The sequence below is a fragment of the Onychomys torridus genome, chromosome 5 (assembly GCF_903995425.1).
Source record: "Onychomys torridus chromosome 5, mOncTor1.1, whole genome shotgun sequence".
Taxonomy (NCBI): Eukaryota; Metazoa; Chordata; class Mammalia; order Rodentia; family Cricetidae; genus Onychomys; species Onychomys torridus.
This window is the reverse complement of record NC_050447.1, coordinates 98,802,899-98,822,236: the sequence shown is the minus strand read 5'-3', so window position 1 is coordinate 98,822,236 and position 19,338 is coordinate 98,802,899. Positions and strand designations below refer to the sequence as shown.

At 42.3% G+C, this 19,338-nt stretch overlaps 1 protein-coding gene across 2 annotated transcripts; it reads right to left on the bottom strand.

Annotated features, from left to right (window-relative positions):
• On the bottom strand, window positions 1-12,854 carry C5H6orf62 (chromosome 5 C6orf62 homolog). Of its 2 annotated transcripts, none has more exons than XM_036187798.1 (5): window positions 11,870-12,854; window positions 8,875-9,051; window positions 7,765-7,887; window positions 3,387-3,521; window positions 1-1,359 (listed from the first exon to the last, which is right to left on the bottom strand). In XM_036187798.1, exons 1-5 carry the CDS (start codon window positions 11,909-11,911, stop codon window positions 1,234-1,236), a joined length of 603 nt encoding a protein of 200 aa, XP_036043691.1. In that variant the 5' UTR covers window positions 11,912-12,854; the 3' UTR covers window positions 1-1,233. The 2 variants fall into 2 exon arrangements, with proteins under 2 accessions (XP_036043691.1, XP_036043690.1); XM_036187797.1 differs by having other exon boundaries at window positions 10,544-12,852.
• Between the last annotated feature and the right edge of the window lie 6,484 nt (window positions 12,855-19,338).

Sequence of the window (19,338 nt, the reverse complement as noted above, 5' to 3'; positions counted from 1 at the left end):
TTCATCTGAATAGGCAAGAAGCTTTCACCTATTTTATTTAGGTTTCATTTTTTCCAAATTCCAACCAGAAGCTAAATACAAATGGAAACCAGTAAGCACTAGTTTACTCCAATGGAGTAGGATCATTCCGATTTACTCCAATAAAAGTATGCAACCCTTAAGCAAAGCTTTTCTTCATTTCAAAGAAAAAAAACAAAACAAAACCAAAAAATAAAAATAAAAAAGCTATACAGTAGTCTTTCCTTATGTTCATTGCACAAATGAGTTCTGCTTTCAGAACTCTTGACACTCTGGTTATTTTTACAACGTAAGATCCCCACTTTATCTTTTTTTCTATTCCAAACACTCAACTTCTTTAGGATGGTGTAGAAACCAGTATTTCTGCAAAATTCACTGGATTTTTTTATTTGTAATTAAATTTTCTAACACCAAAACAAAACAAAAACCAAAAAGTCCTCTACTATGATGGTTTTTGCAGCTATGAATGTTCCTTGGTTTTATAGCTGCATTTAGCCACGCCAGACTCCAGATCTGCTTTAATGTGTGTAAACGCATCTGCACACAGCAGAGTACTCTATAACAGCAACTCGGGGAAAGAGATCTGGGAAAAAATACATGTACTAATGAGTACCAAGAAAACAAACATGGCCCAGTGCACATGAGGTAGAAGTACCTCAATGAGATGCTTTTTTCATTAGGATTTCTTTCCCTTGGTTGTAATTTCTTTTTGTAACAACCATTCTGGTCATTAGAATGAATCTGACAGTGCTCTGGAACATCGGTGATTATAGCAAAGCTATTAAGTTTTTAAGTGTTATTTATACCTGTTACATTCACTCTCACCCTCAATACTGATGACAGATGTCAGAGGCAAAAACCAGCACAAACATGAAGACCACAACACTGAGCATCACCTGTGCTTTCAGATACATTAAGCATTTCAGTGTACAATAGTCCTTCCTTCACATTTTAGTAAGATGCCGATGCAGTGCAGCAATCTGCAAAGCACCTTCTTTCACACAGTCCGTGCAGAAGACATCTAATTTTTTTTTTTAAAGTTCTGTGATACAAATGATTAAAATAAATCCAGGATGAACAAGTTTCAAAATGCATAGTGTTCTGTGCATGAGTCCATTTTCTTTAAACTCTGAAAGAAAAGTGGTAAGAAAACAAGAAAAGAAAATCGCTGCTGCATTCTCTGGTCTTCTCCATTTTGCTGGTCAATGCTCTTATTTACTCTGGCATGTAAGGACGGAGGTGATCCTCTATGGTGCCAACTGCCCAGTGGGTGAGCTGTTCCTGTGGCAGGTAGAGGCAGATGCTGCATAACTTGAAGATGGTGGCTTTGTTTTTTGGAGTCTAGAAGGAAATGAATTTTTAATCATTAATAGCTCTTTAAATTGTCACCCTCTCACAATTTAAAGCCTACGGCATACTAAAAAGTGGGGGTTTTGTTGTTACTGTTTTTTTTGAGACAGGGTTTCTCTGTGTAAAAGCTCTGGCTGTCCTAGAACTCAGAGATCTGCCTGCCCCTGTCTCCTGAGTGCTGGAATGAAAGGCATGTACCTCCACTGCCCAGCAATAAACTGTATGTAGCGAGAGATGTATGTTCCCTATCCAGGCAGAATATGGGAGAAAATAAGAAATGTTTGAAATAAATGCATAGAGAATATATGCATATTTAAGATTAAAACACTAAAGAAATCAACAGAACTGTACCGTGCCTGGTCCTCTAGCCCTGGAACCAGCTCCAACAAAGAACACACAACAGGTTCCCTCTGGTGGGAAATCAAGATCTGAGTTTCCTGTCTGCTCTCAGATGGGGAGTGTGTAGATCTGTTTCTAAACAACCAATTTTTTGATCTTTAAAATTTATTTATTTTGAGGCAACCAAAATAAATTGATTTAACTTGATTTATTTCCAAGTTTACTTAAAGCTGCTTTGTCTTTCCACTTTTTTTTTTTGGTCTTGAGACAGGGTTTCTCTGTGTAGCTTTGCGCCTTTCCTGATTAAAGAAGGCGTGCTCCACCACCACCCGGCCTCTATTCTTGATGGTCACTGAAACTCCGATTTTGAAATCAAGTTGAGCCCTAAGCTTTTTTTTTTCTTTTTCTTTCTTCCTTTCTTTCTCTTCTCTCCTCTTCCCCCCCCCCCTTCTTTTCTTTCTTTGTTTTTCAAGACAGTTTCTCTGTGTAGCTTTGGAGCCTGTCCTGGAACTCACTCTGCAGCCCAGGCCGGATCCGCCTGCTTCTGCCTCCCAAGTGTGGGGATTACAGGCGGGCACCACCACCGCCCGGCCAGTCCTAATTTTAAGAGCTTTGAGATATGCACTGACTTGTTAACTCAGTCTTTTCTATACAGTAGATACTAAGAAGTTGAAAGGGACTCAAAGTATGCTTACAGAGCCATTAGTTCAATCACAGGCCTTAATCATGCTAGACCAAGTTTCATTTAAAATGTTAACAGAAACATGGAAACAGGGAAGCTGGTGAGGTGGGGTACAACACTCAGGAGGCAGAGGCAGACAGAACTCTGGGCAATTATTTTAGAGGCCAGCCTGGTCTAGTAGAGACCCGGTCTCAAAAACAGAAAAGATTTAAAATGTCACAAAAACCAAGTCACAATAACTTTATGAGTATGATTTGTGCAATTTAACACCACGCAGAAACAACATTCTCTGAAGCCAAGATCTACTCAGCACATCTCTACCCTCCCTAGGGAGATCTGGGCTGTAAACTTTGGGCACAAAGCTGCACTAAATGCCTCCCAGCACATACTGTCTCTTTAGAAGTCTGAATTCCCTACCTTGGGTATGTCTTGCTGTAGATAAATAACAGCCCTAGATAATCATCCCATTTCTCAGCCTGAATTTTTACTGCAGAATGCCTGTTGAAACTTTTTTTTTATGAATACCTGGACTGTTGCTCAAGTGAAAAATAGGTTTTTTTTTTTTTTTTTTTTTTTAGATTCCCATTTAAAAAGTCTGCTAGCCCTGGGGAGAACAGTTTAGTCAGTAAAGTGCTTGCCAGAGCAAGCATGAGAATCTGAGTGACATGCACAGTTCTCATGAAGCAGAGCCAGATGAACCCCTAGGGTTTGGACATTGCCTGAAGAACCACACTCACATATAGGCATATATACCTGGACACTTGCACCCACTCTCAAGTGATTTCATTTAAAATACATATTTTGATCAACAAGAAGTGGAGCAGGAACTGAGTCTATTTTTAATTAGCTCCCAGGTGATGTTCACCCACTGACTTAGAAAGCTTGCTCTGCACAAAGTGCTCATAAGGAACAAAGTATGGGAACTTCTCTGGAGAGGCCTAGGACAAGTTTCTTAACTTCAAATGAGCCCCAAATTAGTTCTAAAAAAATTCCTTACCTGCAAATGCTGTCTGTCAATGAAGAGAAACACTGACTGGTTAGGATTGTTGACAACAATTCCTGTCTTGTCCTTGCGGCTCAGTACATGCAGAAACTGTTTCTCATAGTCACCGTGATGAAATTCAAATTTGGCCTAATTACAAAATACAAACATTTTATGTAGTTACAATTACATCTCACTGCCTAACCATCATCTAATGCTTCCACATGAATGTCTGTGCTGAGCAAGAAGGAAACGAGAAATAAAGGAGTACTTAGACTTCATTAAATAAATACAGTTCTTGCCAGGTATAGTAGCCCATGCCTTAATTCCATCAATCAGGAGACTGAGGCAAAAGGACAAGACAGACAACCTGTCTCAAACAACAAACAAAAACAAGTGCTTCTTTACCATACATTAAGATTCTAACCCACTGTACCAGACAAAGAGGAAATGCAAACTTAATGCACCTATGAAATGCAAAGCCTTCAATGTGCAACACAGTCAGTCTTACTTCTACATACAGGCTTTTTTTTTTCTTTTGGGTCAGAGCTGAAGAATGAACCCAGGGCCTAGCAAGCGCTCTACCACTGAGCTAAATCCCCAGCCCCTACAAATAGGCTTTTGAAAAGAAAATTGTCATGGAAGACAAAAACAAAGTTACTATTATGGAAGAAGTCAATTTCACCCTTCCACATTTCAAAAGGCAGTAGAAGGAAGCAAATACCAGGCAGGAAGGACCAGACTTAATAGAGAATTCAAAAAACCTTTAACATCTTTCAGATAATTCAGAATTGTAAACTGTTCATAGTCCATTTGCCTTGAGCAATTTCTGCTACCAAGAACTGTAGGCAATATTAAGATGTAAAATCATTGGGTTGGGGATTTAGCTCAGTGGTAGAGCGCTTGCCTAGCAAGTGCAAGGCCCTGGGTTAGATCCTCAGCTGGAGGGGTGGGGGAGAAGAAGATGTAAAATCCTGAGTGGCTGCTATTTAGGTTTTACTGTCAAGTTTTTTTTTTTAACAGTCCCACCCCTGCCATAATACTGGGGAGAGAAGCCAGTGCCCTGTAAATGCTGGCCTCTTTCAGCGAGTTATACTACCCATCTCTTTCTCTCGGTGACAGCAGAGATGAGCCTTGCACATGGTAGAGTACATGGTGAGTGCTCCACTAAGCCATAACTCCAGCTCTCTCAACAGCTTTTGCTATAAATCTGGCAAACAGGCAGGCGGTGGTGGCACATGCCTTTAATCCCAGCACTCAGAGGAGGCAGAGGCAGGCGGATCTCTGTGAGTTCGAGGCCAGCCTGGTCTACCAAGCAAGATCCAGGAAAGGCGCAAAGCTACACAGAGAAACCCTGTCTTGAAACCGCCCCCCCCCCCCCCCCCAAATTGGCAAACAGGGCCAGAGAGTGGTGGCACACACCTTTAATCCCACCACTTCAGGAGGCAGAAGCAGATGGATTTCTGAGAATCCCAGATGAGCCAAGGCTAACATAATAAGATTCCATCTCAACCAAAAACAAATAAAAATCCAAATACAAACAGCTATTAATCAAAACTGAGATTCGCCATACATTCCATAGCATTTCAATTATATTCTACTAAATTTCTTCTTAGGGAAGAAATGTTCCACACCAAACAAAACAACTGGCAAAAGAAAGAGATAACTGAATTCTCTGAAGTAATGAAAATACTCTAGTCCATTCATCCCAGTACCTCATTGTACTAAGCACACAAGGACACATTCAGTCTTTACTCCCTACTACATACCACTACAGATGTACTTAGATTAGAAATTTCAAATTTTTGGTTTTAAAAATAGTCTGAGTTAAAATGTCTTTTCTTTTTTCATTTGCCTTTATATTAAGCCCTCTCAATTCCTTTTTTTTTTTTTTTTTTAATGGAGAACCAAAGTTAGTTTACTAAGAGAACATTTCCAAGGAAGGAGTGGAGCACAGCTGGGAAGATCAGCAGCTCCATGTCCTCATTTAGAATACAGAGTAGACCAACTACTTATCTTCAATATTCCATACTGAAAATGTTAGGAAAATAAAACCCTATCAGTACTGAATATGGACTCTCTACCCTCATTATTTTTAAAACAATGTGTAACACTATTTGTGTGGCTGTTTATTGAGTGTTATTAGCAAGCTAAAGATAATGCACAGTATACAGAAGCTTATATGCAAATATTACACTGTTTTACATGAACTGAGCATATGCAGAGGTTCTGGAGCCAATCCTCCTAAGATATGTAACATACAGATGCCTGTTTAAAATTACTTAAGGGAATGAAATTAGTGTCACATTACTAGTTTTATTGCAGGTGAGCTATAAAACTGGCAAAGTTATTACATGTATAGTATAATCAATCCTGAAGGATCAAGGAACCTATAATTAGTTCAGGGAACTTTTCATAGAAGGCAGTGAGTCATGAGTATAAGCTTTTACCTTGTTTACTTTTACCTTACTTTTCCTTTTATTTAATTAGTTTTTTGTTGTTGTTGTTTTTGTTTTTGATTTTCGAGACAAGGTTTCTCTGTGTAGTTTTGCGCCTTTCCTGGAACTCGCTTTGTAGACCAGGCTGGCCTCGAACTCACAGAGATCCGCCTGGCTCTGCCTCCCGAGTGCTGGGACTAAAGGCGTGTGCCACCACTGCCCGGCTAATTTAATTAGTTTTTTAATATGTCCATGTACCATGTATATGCCTGGTGCCCTTGGAGGCCAGAAAAAGTCATTGAATTCCCTGGAAGTAGAGAGTTACGGAGGGTTGTGAACCACCATGTGGGTGCTAGAAATTGAACCAGATCCAGGGGAAGAGCAGTCAGTGCTCTTCACCCAAGCCAGCTCTCTAGTCCCTAGCTTTTAAAGAGGGTTTATTTTGGCTTACAGTTTGTCTTGACTGCTCTTAACTAAATGACCTTGGACCTATTATTCCTCTTTTTTAACTGTCTCATTTCTTTCTCTGGAAAAAGAGGTTCACACATACTTAGCTATCACTAGTACTTAGGAGAAAAATTAATATACTGGCTTTTAAATAACCTTTAGAAATGGTTTCAAATTGCAGTACTTGAACTAAGGTATAATATGAACTTTTGTACTCCCATTTTCACTTTTACATTCTATTCTCTAGCACAATGGTTCTCAACCTCGCTAATGCTTTGACCCTTCAATACCGTTCCTCATGTTGTGGGGGACCCCCAATCACAAAATTATTTTGTTGCCATTCCATAACTGTGAATGAATTATAAACATCTGATATGCAGGGTATCTGATATGTGCTTGTGGGTGTCACAACCCACAGGTTGAGTACTGCTGTTCTAGTACATCAATGGCTGTTAGGTATTAGCTATTAAAAAAAGTACTTTTATCTATATTTAATCTATGGATTTTCTTCTTTTTTAAGAACTTAACTACTCTTACATCCATCTAGAAGAATAGAAATTTACTTAAGCTACTTAACAGTTTTATTACCATTGGGCAGGACATATATACCAACTTAATAGCCTGCATCACATACAAAAGCAACAGAAAGACAAAAATCCTAATGGGTAAGAAAATTTCTGAACGACAATTTTCATATTCAATAAGGTATTCAAAATTTAGTTCTCTATGCTTAATTAAAGTAGGGCCAGATTTTAAAATAATGAATGTGTGTGTGTGTGTGTGTGTGTGTGTGCGCGCGCGTGTGCGTGTGCGTATCTATATTCATTAGACCTACAACCGTAAGTAGCATTTTAGTGGATTTCCTTTGCCTTTCTTGTGTTTTTAAAACACACTATGAACAAAATTAGGAATAATGCATAAATGTGCCCTCCATTTTTGGTTGAGACAGGGTTTCTGTGTGTCCTGGAACTCACTCTGTAGAACAGGCTGGCCTCAAATTCAGAGATCCACCTGCCTCTGCCACCCAAGTGCTGGGATTACAAGGCCTATGCCACCACTGTCCAGCTGATAAATGCCTTTAATATTCTAAAATGGCAGTTAGAATTCAGCAAAAAGGACTAGGGCTGTAGCTCTGTGGATTGAATGCCTTGGATACATGAAGCCTGAGTTCTATATCCAGCTACATAAACCAAGTATGGAGCCAGAATGAGCCAGAATGATCAGAAGGTTCAAGGTCATCCTGGGTATATAGGCAATTGGAAGTCAGTCTAGGCAACATGAGACTTTGTCAGGGAAGGGGGAAAAAAAAAGTCTTCAGGGTGTTAACAAAAGTTAATTAAAAACCAGGTGTTAAGAGAGTCTATAAATTCTGTTCTCATATGATATAATATTTAAAAAGACAGGAAAGATTTATGAGCTATTGGAAGCACATTCCCAAAGTATTTTCAAGTGAAACCCTAACAGAGGTTATCACCAAAGTGCTCACTACTTTATTTAGAATGAAATACCTGAACAGGCCTAAAAGGTTCATCAGATTCCTTCCACCTAGAAAACAGGAGACAAACAATTTTCTCAATATCATTCCGAGGCCAAAGAATGAAATCCATCTCCTGAGTACAGCCAATTACATCCTAGAAAACGACAACAAAGTTTTTTGTAAGTTTCAAAGAGGCAAAGTGGTATGACAAAAGGTACAAATACAGGGAGGGTTTGACTACAGAGTCACTGCCTCGGTGTAAAGGCCACAATTTATTATCTCCTGCCTTCGGGGTAACAGACGGCTGCAATCCAATTCCTGCTCTAACACTAAATTTTATCTTGTAGAATCCAGTCATTTAGCCCAATGTTCCTCATACAAAAAAAGACCTAACTTCCTCAGTACGTGACTAAATTCCAGGTAAAGAGCTAATGTTATTAGTGCCTATACCATTATTTCCATCTTTCAAAACCAAATGTATTTGGCAAAAATGTCCTCGAACTTCTAGGAACCACTCTTATTACATAAAATATTTTGATGTGCTGTTAGACAGCTACTTCTCTCCATTCTTATTCCTAGCATCATATTCCACATATCTGTTTCCCAAGACCAGTACACTTCTTCCAGACCACGATAGTTATCTCAAGGCTTCCTCTGCTTTAACTAATTTTGGGTTATACACCAGATTAACTTTGAAGGTTGGCAGACACAAGGGGGCATGGTATTAGTTCTCCCCTCAAAAAGAGAAATCTAACAAATGGTAATAAATATATATATTTTTGGAGCTGAGGATCGAACCCAGGGCACCAAGCGCTCTACCACTGAACTAAATCCCCAACCCAAATGGTAATGTATTATTCGCAGTGATCACATACATCATTATCATTCCATCTAAGCAAAGTGACCCATGTTTATATTGAAAGTCAATCTTAAAAAAAAAGCACTTCAAGGAATTTAAAATCAATTTTATACATAACACCTAATAGTGAATGGAGGATACCTCTACATGCTTTATCCAGCTAAGAATGGCCTTGAGGCAAAAACTACACTTGTTACACAGAGGTGTCTAAACACAAAGAGAAAAATTGCAACCTTTAACTCACAGAAACTCACTTCCTAAGTCAAAACTTCCAGAACTTACCCTTCTCATAGACTGGTATCGAGGAGCATGGAGCTGTACCACATCCTTCTGCAGAAGCTCTATAGAACTTTCCAAGGAATAGCTGGAATCTCGCACACCTTTCAGAATATTTTCTTCATAATTATTTGTCATGACTGGTATAACCTCAGACACTTCAAAAAGTGCTGACTTTTTCTTCTAAAAGGAAAAAAATTCAGTGATATAGTGCTGACATAAATTCACTTAACTGGTTCTACAGCAAATACATCTCACTAGTTTAAAACACACAAGTACTCAAACATATTAAATGTTTTATTCCTGAAACGGTATCAAGTCCAATTATCTTTTCTGGATATTACCTGGCTACAAAATGTACAGTAAACTCTGTCTCCAAATTAGTTAAGATCAAGTTCTCATTACCAATCTAACTTACAAAACTCCATACACAAAGAATATTAGTGGGGCTGGGGATTTAGCTCAGTGGTAGAGCACTTGCCTAGCAAGCACAAGGCCCTGGGTTCAATCCTCAGCTCCACAAAAAAGAGTATTAGTAATACTATATGGTGGTCCTGGAGGCATCCTATGAATTATGTGCAAAGATCTATCTAGTCTTGACATTTAAAGGCTTGGATTCAGAGAATCTATATTGCAATACCTTCAACTAAAATATAATCAGATCTTATCAAATTTGCCATCAATGTGTTAGAACAAAAACACACACACACACACACACACACACACACAACCCCAAAATACTGAAAATGACCCATCCTCAGCACACTTCAATACAAACTACTCTGGAACCACTTTGCATTCATACAGCTGTAGGTTCTTAAACACACACAAAAAAACTTAAGATTAGGGTAATAACCATGAAAACTTCCAAAAAATACTAAACAGACATCACACTAAGATTACATTTCTGATTTTTCTGACTTTTTACTTTTAGTGCAAAAGTCAAAGTTGCACTTCCTTTATTCATAACCCAATCTTCCTTCAAACAGCTCTGTTGATAAATGTCCAATATCGCTTTCATGGCATTCTCTTTGAATTTCACAACTCAAACTCATCTGATGTTTAACTGTGGAACTAGACAGATCTCTCTCTCTCTCTCTCACACACACATACATACATACATACATACACACACACACACATACATACACACACACACACACACACACACACACACACACACACACACACACACGTCTTCTTAGGTCATTTTTAATTATAAAAAAGTAGCAATTCTGAACAAAAATTTACCATTCCAGTATTTAATTGCTCCTAAGAGTTGAAATGTAGTTTCATTAACTGTATCATAAGAAATGAAACCATAAGATTTAAAGAAACAGGCTAAATTTAGCATATAAACATTTGGTAACACTTAAGACATCCTACTTCTAACTTTACCAAGTTCCCTCTTTTGTTCCACATAAAAGTTTTGCAGTTACTCAGTCCCATGTCAACTGAAAGTGTATTCTGAATTAAATACTTCAAAGTCAATTAATATAGAAAGACCCAATTTTCTGCAAGGGCTCAATTCACAGAATCACCCCCTAAGGGCAAAAAAACAAAGTAGTCTTTCTCCACACACTCTTAAGCCTAATATTCACAAAAACACTCAAGTAATAAATAATATGAACTTATAAAAATCACTTGTGCTAATTCAGTTAGGAATTTAAATTACCTTCTCCTTGAACACAAAGGCAATATACATCTTGAAGTCAAACTGGTCAGCTAGAGATTCTTTTTTCTTTCTAAGCTGAGCACGTAGTCTGTTCAGAGCTTGTTTCTTCCGGGAGTTTGGGTCCCCCATTTTGAAATACAGGTGGTACTAAAGCCTTTGGAAATTGTCACTAAACTATGGGCACTTTTTCTTAAGACTCAAGTACAACAGAAACAAGTCATTTTTTTTCCTGCTAATATGATTGAATAGCTAAAATCACAACTGTAACCCCCAAACTGCACTTTCTGGCAATATTAGCAGACTGTCATACCACAGGGTCAAGAAACAAAAGTTGCTGTCCAGTCATGTTTGGACAATAATGTTTGGGGTAGAGATGGGAAAGGGGAAGGCGAGGAAGATAAGAGGAGAAAAAACTTCGAACTAACTTTCTGGAAAACACATTTGGCTAAACTGCCAAAATAAAAGGCTTTGAGGGGAAAATGAAAAACCTATCATCAGGATTTAGGTGTGCAATAAAACACAGTTGACACCAGTCCAATCCTTGAAATCCATCCGGATTTTCCCCCCTTTAAGAAAAGGGATTAAGAAAAGGAAAAAAGGAGGGGAAATTGTGATGTTGTTTCCCAAATATAGAAAAGGAAAGAAACAAAAACAAAAACCACCAAAACAGGGTAGGTGAATGAAACTGAAATCCCCAGTTGGATTTTACCCAGCCAGATCCATGGCTGTAGTACCTGATTAATTCTTAGTTATTTCAGATTTCACTACTGCTATGTACTGTCAGTGCTTTGCTATTGATTACACTTGGTGGTGAGCAAAGAGAAAAGTGCAAAATCAGCAGAGAAAGAAGGGGAGAGGTACAGGGTTTCCCTGCAATCAACTACAGTGTATACCGGGGGCGGACAGCTGTTGCCCAAAGGAGCCATGAGAACAAACAGCGGAGTCATTACCAACTTCCCCATTACCCACGTTTTCACCCTCAGGCGGCTGCCAACGCTGCTGCCAAGGAGAACCATGATGGCAGAGGGAAAGGGGGATCGATTAGACGGTATTAATAGTTATTCCGGCTCCGTGATTAGCCCTGATTAATGCCCGGGATCCAAGCACCCTCAGCCCTGAGGTGGGTTCTACATTCCCCGGGGAGCCCTCCGTATAAATTTGACCCTGTTCAGGTTCGGGATGGTGGGGAGTTCTATTATCTTCGTGTGAGCATGGCTGAGGCAATGGTGGCGGGTTCTCCCCACGTCCCAGGCCGGGCCCGGGGATCACCTGCCTTCGAACCCCAGGTCCCACCCCCACCCCTCGCCTTCAGCGGCAGCGACTCACTCGCACCACGGAAGACACTGGATCACTCGGGTTCTCACTCATTTCACCGTGGAAACAATTCCCGCCCGGGTAGAGGAGGCGGAAAGAGAGAGAGAGTAAGTGGGATCAGTTGGAAGGGAAAAGAAGAAAAATAATCGTGTTAATAAGAATTACTTCTTAAAAGAAGCCCACCCACCCCCCCAAAAGAAGAAAGGAATGAAGTTCCCGGGGTTCTGGGTTCGCTCTTCCCGTTCAACAGCCCATGTTTCCCGAGTGGGGGCGGCTGGGTGGTTCCCCAAGGGGGCAGAGGCCGGGATCGAGGCGGCAGGGCGGGGTCCCCGCGGAGAGGAGAGCGGGACTCGCAGGCCGACCGTCGGGAGGGCCGTCTAGCCGCAGCCTGCGGGCGGAGCGGCGGCGGCGGCGGCGGAGGAGGCGGCGGCGGCGGCGGGGGCGCTGCTCGTGGCGCGGGCGGGAGCCATGTCAAGAGAACACGACGGGCCGACGGAGCCCCTCCATGCCCGCTGCGCTGCGCTCTGTGGCCGGGCCGCGCGCACTGCTGCCGCCGCTCAGCCCCCACCTGGGCCCCATAGTCGGGCTCGGCGCCCCGGGCGAGGACGGAGGGAAGGACGCGGCGCAGGGGGGGGACGGCGAGGAAGGAGGAAAGCGCGCGGGAGGGCTGGGGAGGGGAGGGGAGCCCTGCGCTACGGCCTGTCCGCGGAGTGAGCACGGCAAAGTTGTCTCAGTTCAAGCGTCGGCTCCCGAGGCCTACTTCGCCCGACAGTCTGCTTCAGGCAAATAGTCCCAAGAAGCCCCGAGGAATGGGGTTAAAAAAAAAAAAAAAAAAAAAAGCCGGAGTGGAGGAGGGCGAGCGTCCGCGGGGCCACAGCCTCGTTTTCCCCCCCGCACCGGAGTGGCTGCAGAAGCGGCGGCTGCCTCGGGAACCTCCCGGGTCCGGGGCTGAGTCGCGTTTGAGGCAAAGAAACAAGAACAAACAACTTAAAATGGCAGCGACGGCCGCTGCGTCACCCGCCCCTCCGCGGCACCGCCCCGAGCGCTCTGCGCCTGCGCGCGCTCAGGACGCTAACATATGTGCAAGAGGGGCGGGGGGAGTCAGGGACGGGAGTGTGAAGGTTTTCACAATCGCGAAGACAGGAAACCGAAGATCGGTAATATGTCACACAGAAAACTCTTTGTGAATAGTGAGCGGCTCGGAAACGAAGATTTCCACGTGATGTTTCTTTCCCTAAGGGGAGTTTGAGGACACGTACTCCCCTCTTCCTCAAGATGGGAAGTCCTAAGGCGTGGAGAGGGGCTCCCGCCACTCCCTCCGCCCCTCCTTCAGCCTGTCGGGGTCTCCGGCGTTGGCCTCTGCCCCGCCCTCTTTACGTCATAAAGGCACGCCCCCACGCCCTTCGTGACGAAGCACGGGATTGTGTCGCTCTGCCTCCGCGCTCTGCTGGGCAGCCCTGGTTGGACTTGGCGGCTGATTGATCCCTCTCCGGAGCAGCGATGCTCAACCTGTGTGGTCGGTGCTCTTTTGGGGCCGAAGGACCTTTTCACAAGGGTGTTAGACTGTTGGAAAACACCGATTACGATTCCTAATAGTAGCAAAATTACAGTTAGGCAATAGCAACGGAAACAATTTTACGGTTGGGGAGGGGGCATCACCAAACATGAACTGTATCCGCATTAGGAAGGTTGAGAACACTGCTCTAGAGAATCCCAAGAGCCAAAGCCGAGGAAGTGGGCGGGAAAATGGGCGTTGGAAGGGGCAGAGTGAGGAAAGAACTCGATAGTGCTTTGGAAGGTTATAGGATGGTGTTAGATGCACTTTATTATTCTTGGGAGTCGGCCATTGGTAACTTGCAACAACAGAGAAGCCTGGAATGGAACTTGTTTACAGCCCAGCGAGTCTCTATCCTCACTCGGCTTCCTGCGCCGCCAGACCTCAGGCTTTAAGCGAGGCCAGAGATGTCCTGTACGGGTTGCTGCTGCCATCGAAGAGGCAACTCGACGTGCAATTCCCCACCCTGGTGAGAACAGGGATCCCCGAGGACCTCAGACCTACATCCCATCCTTCTGGCTCTGCCCTCCACAGTAAAGAGGACACTGGAACATTTACCGCTGAATCACGCCGTCCTTGACCCCAAAGAGCGCTGACTCGGTTTCTGGGAGCTATTGTGTGATAAAACTAAGTTACATAATTAATCAGCGAAAGTCGATACTCCACGTGGAGCAAAGCCTGTGTGCGTCATTCCTGGCTACTCCGATGAAAATTTAGAAGTCCAGTCTTCTAAGTAGCTGCTTTTCACTTAGTGAAACCAAGATGTACGAGCTATAATCACCCTTTATCCATAAGCCAAAGAAATTACTAGGGCCTGTCCTTCACTGTAAGTTGTCCAAAACCAAGGATGAGATTCCTGGTCTTCCCAAATTATTCCTAACTTTAGAAAAAAGAAAAAAAAAAAAATTGAGTTAGCTATAGTAGCTGCAATCCCAGCACTCAGGAGGCTGCAAGTTCCAGGTCACTCTCCTTCAAACATTCAAGGTCAGCCTGGAATACAATAGAAACCCTGTCACCACCACCACCACCACCACCACCACCAAACCAAAAACAAATAACCAGTGTGGTGGCACAGGTCTGTAACGTCAGAGCTGTGGAGGCTGACAGATGGGGATTGCTGCAAGTTTGAGATCAGCCTAGTCTATAGCATGTTCCAGGCCAGCCAGGGCTATATAGTAGGACCCAGTGTTTTAAAAAACCAAAAGAATGACCTGGGAGATGGCTCTGTGAATAAAGGCACAAGCTGCCAAACCGTACTTGAGTTCGATCCCAGGTCCCACACAGAAGTCTTATGACCTCCACACACAGGCCATGTCATGAGCACACATACCACTACACGTAATAAACGTAATTTTCAATTAAAAAAATACGTGATAAAGCTTGGAATACTCCTTTGCTGATTTATCCCCACAAGCACAAACTGGAAAACATGAGTAAAATTATTTCAGAGCTAATGATATTAGCAAGTATATATACCCATGATCATTTTCATGGAAGATTTTAATGGGCTTCATAGAAATCAACACATATGCCACACATATTAATCTCTTTAATGTATACATTCTAATGGTGTTTAGTATTTTTGCAGAGTAAAGTAACCATCACATTCTCAAAGCAAGAGGACCTAGTACCCATTTATTAGTCATTCTCCTCTCCAACCCTTAGAAACCACCAATTTATATTGTTTCTTTAGGCCTGTCCTTTCTAGATTTTATGTAAATGAAATGCAATGTGTGATGTAATGTTTTGTGATTAGTTTCTTAACAGTTTTTTGTTTGTTTGTTTGTTTGTTTTTTGTGGTTTTTTGAGACAGGGTTTCTCTGTAGCTTTGGAGGCTGTCCTGGAACTTGCTTTGTAGACCAGGCTGGCCTTGAACTCACAGAACCACCTGCCTCTGCCTCCCCAGTTGGGATTACAGGCATGCGCCGCCGCCGCCGCCGCCGCCGCCGCCGCCGCCACCACCACTGCCCGGCCCTTAACAGTTTTGTTTTTTTTAAAAAAAAAAAAACTCTGTGTGTGTGTGTGTGTGTGTGTGTGTGTGTGTGTGCGCGCGCGCGCGCGCACACACGAGCATGCTCTAGTACATGTGTAGATGTAACTGCCTTGTTAAATAAGAAACACAGATCCACTTGCAGAGTTAAAAGCCAAGGTCAGAACAAGAGCTGAAAACCTTACCCTTCACTGCTGCTCTGTCTTTCCTCTCCGCAAGAGACCTACTTCTGTGTGTGTGTGTGTGTGTGTGTGTGTGTGTGTGTGTTTTATAGACTTTCTGTTCTGCTTTCTCATTGGTTGTTGTAAACCCAACCACATGACCTCCTCATCACAGCCTGTCTGTACAGACCTCCAGGTTGATAATGAGATTAAAGGCGGTGTCGCCACGCTGGCTGTATCTTTGAACACACAGAGATCCCCCTAGCTCTGCCTCCCAAGTGCTGGGATTAAAGGCGTGCACCACCACCGCCCTGCTTCTGCTATGGCTTGCTCTGACCCCAAGGCAACTTTATTAACATACAAATAAAATCACATTTTACAAATATAGTATCACCACACACATGAGAACAAATGCCTATGGAAAAAAAACAGAGATGTCTATTCCCTGGAGCTGGAAATATAGGTAGTTGTGAGTCCCCAGACATGGGTGCTAGGAATTGAACTCTGGTCCTCTGTAAAGAGTACACTTCCCCTGAGCCATCTCTTTGGCCCCGTTAACATGTTTTTAAGGTCTACTCATAATTTACCAACACTTAATTTTTGTTGATGAATAATACTCTGTTCTAAGACAGGTATTCTATTTTTTTAAAAAGATTTATTATTTATTATGTGTACAGAAGAGGGTTGCCAGATCTCATTACAGATGGTTGTGAGCCACCCTGTGGGTGCTGGGAATTGAACTCAGGACCTCTGGAAGAGCAGCCACTGTTCTTAACCTCTGAGCCATCTCTCCAGCCCCCAGGTATTCTATTTTTGCCTGCCCTCTAAACATTAAAATTGTTTCTGCCTTTTGCTATTATAATGCTGTTAGTAACGCTTGCTTAAAAGTTCTGAATGCATATATGGCTCTCAAATTCTCTTGGTTAGTAACCAAGGAGTAGGACTTCTGAATCATGTACTTTTCATGTACTTACTGGTCATTTTTCTGTCTTTTTAAAATAGACGTCTATTCAGAGATTTGCCTATTTAAAATGTTTTATTGAAGTGTAGGTATACATTGCAAATATTTTCTCCTGCATTCTCCCCACCCTTTGGTAACATCCTTCCTGGTACCAAAAAAAAATCAAATTTACTATTTTTGTGTGTGTGTGTGTTTGTACTTTTGGTGTCACATCTAAGAACAATGAAGAATTTTTATGCTGCTATAATAATTATGGGCAGAAAGAGCCAGCTAGATGCTGTGGTTGGTATCTGAGACAGGAGAATCACAAAAAGCCCAGGAGTTTGAGGCAAATGAGGTCAATATCTCTGTATCAAAAACAAAACAAAATCAGGATGGAGAGGTATTAAGGAAAATTCAGGTTTTAGTTTCAGAATTGAAGGTAACAGGTTACAAGCCAAACAAATTCTACAGTTTGTGCTGTGCACCTTGGCCAGCCCTTAGTGAAATGGGCCACAACACATCCCTATGCCTCAAAGGGAGAAAACTGCTCTGGCTCCATTTTCTCTGAAACTTGGAAAGGCAATAAAATACGGAGTGTGGTCAAGGGAAATGGAAAGAAATTAAATCTCCAACCATAATGTTCTCCAGGGAAATTAAAAGGCTGAGACTCAGACTTTTCTGAGGAAGCTGGAGAGATGGCTCAGCAAATAGAGTGCTTTCTGTACAAGCACAAGGTCCTGAGTTCAAATCCCGGGCACATGGGCATGGCTCAGTGTATCTGTAACACTAGCACTATGGTGGTCTGAAAGGGCATTGCTGAGGCTTGCTGTGCTCCAGCCAAGCTGCAGATAAACACTGTCTCAGGGGATACAGCAGAGCTTGACAGAGCAGGACACTAGGTAGCCTCCCTGAGGTACCCGAAGCACGTGCAACTTTACAAGGAAGCCCAACACACATATATTAGTAAGTAAGTAAAAATAGGATTTGGTAGGAATCGCTCAAGCCTGTACTTCCAGCACTGAGAGGTAAGGACAGGAGGCTTCAGGGTCATCTTCATCTTCATCATGAGTTTGTTTGAAGTCAGTGAGGACTATGTGAGAGACATGTCTTCTAACAAAGTCTAAAAACCACCAAAGACTTAGATTCACCTACTGTGGAAAAAAGTATACTTCATTATGTTAGAAATCACCTATTTGGGGCCAGGATGCTTCAAACAACAGGATTGGTAGAGCCAAGATGGTGGCACCTTGGTTAAAAATATCTGTTTGACTGGGTGGTGGTGGTGCACGCCTTCAATCCTAGCACTCAGGAGGCAGAGGCAGGTGGAGCTCTGTGAGTTTAAGACCAGCCTGGTCTACAGGGTGAGTTCCAGGACATCCAGGAATTCACACAGAGAAACTCTGTCTTGAAAAAAAAATTTAAAAAAGAAGAAAAAAGAAAAAGAGCTGTTTAATTTCTTCTGGAATTTTTTTTTTAGGTAAGATGGCACATGTTATTTAACTATACAAAGGTTATAAAACTGAAATGGCAGGCAAAAGAATATGATGTCATTGTGTATTTGAAACATGGTCTCAGGGCTAGAGAGATGGCTTGTCTGGGTTCTGTAGCCAGTTCCTGTACAGTGGCTCACAGTCATCTTTAATTCCAGTTCTAGGGGATCCAACGCCCTCTTCTAGTGTCTGGACACATACCTGAATGCAGGCAAACATACACATAAAATAAGATTTTTTTTTTAAGTAACAGATTCTTACTATGAAGCCCAGACAGCCTCTAACTCTAGGAAATCCTCCTGCCTCAACCTGCCTAATGCTGGGATTAAAGGAGTATATGGCCACATCCTCAGAGTTTTCATTACAACACCAGATACACTGTGAAATATCCTTAATAGAAATGTAGCTAGCACTAAAAGAGATTACTCTTTCTCTTTCAGAAGGGGTCCTGGGATCCCTGGGTCCAGCGGCCTCCTACTTCAGCTTCCCGAGTGCTAGCAACACAAGCATGCACCATCACATCCAAGTTCCAAGAAGTTACATTTGTAATAACTCCATGTAAAAAGATTCTGTACCAACCTTTTCTGGAAGAATCAAGACCAATCTAAAAGAGCACTCCTAGGTTCTCTCTTATCCCAACAGAAAGCTGGACAGCCCTGTCTCCTGCCTTTATACCAAATTAAGAAAGGGTTACCAGGCAGTGGTGGCACACCCCTTTAAACCCAGCACTCGGGAGGCAGAGGCAGGCGGATCTCTGTGAATTTGAGGCAAGCCTGGTCTACAGAGTGAGTTCCAGGAAAGGCACAAAGCTACACAGAGAAACCCTGTCTTGAAAAACCAAAAAAAAAAAAAAAAAAAAAAAGGTTACTCAAGCATGTGCTTACATCAACTAAATATACGACAGCAAGACTGCCAACAGCAGGCATGTGCGGTTCACCCTAACTCAGCAATGGGAGAACTGTCTGAAGCTCTGGCCCAGAGTGAAAACTTGTTTCAAATGACAAAACCAAAGACCAACAACCAAAGCTGCCAGTGGTCATGTCAGAGGAGCAGCAGGTGGTGACTGAAGTTCAAGGCTGGTTCAAAGTCCTTTCATCTTAATGGTGAAAGATGCAGTCACAGGTTTTGGTGTGCATCACTAACAGAAACAAAGCCTTGTAATAACTTTAAGTTAGATAAGAGTTTTGATCATAGCTTTAAGATGAAAAACCCCAGAAAACAATATCAGGTTCACTAGGACACATAGCTAAGGCCAAAAATACAAAGCAGCACAACTGTGATTACCTAATTGCTGGGGTTGGTTGATGATCAAAGATGATTAATTCCTTGTACCCATTTCTGC

What these genes read in the sequence shown, in the direction of transcription:
- C5H6orf62 (XM_036187797.1), bottom strand. Translation starts at nt 10,672, where the DNA reads ATGGGGGACCCAAACTCCCGGAAGAAACAAGCTCTGAACAGACTACGT. An exon ending in CCTTTGTGTTCAAGGAGAAG is followed by an intron (nt 9,052 to 10,543) that starts GTAATTTAAATT and finishes TTTTCCTTTTAG; the next exon opens with AAGAAAAAGTCAGCACTTTT. An exon ending in TTGACAGACAGCATTTGCAG is followed by an intron (nt 1,360 to 3,386) that starts GTAAGGAATTTT and finishes ATTTCCTTCTAG; the next exon opens with ACTCCAAAAAACAAAGCCAC.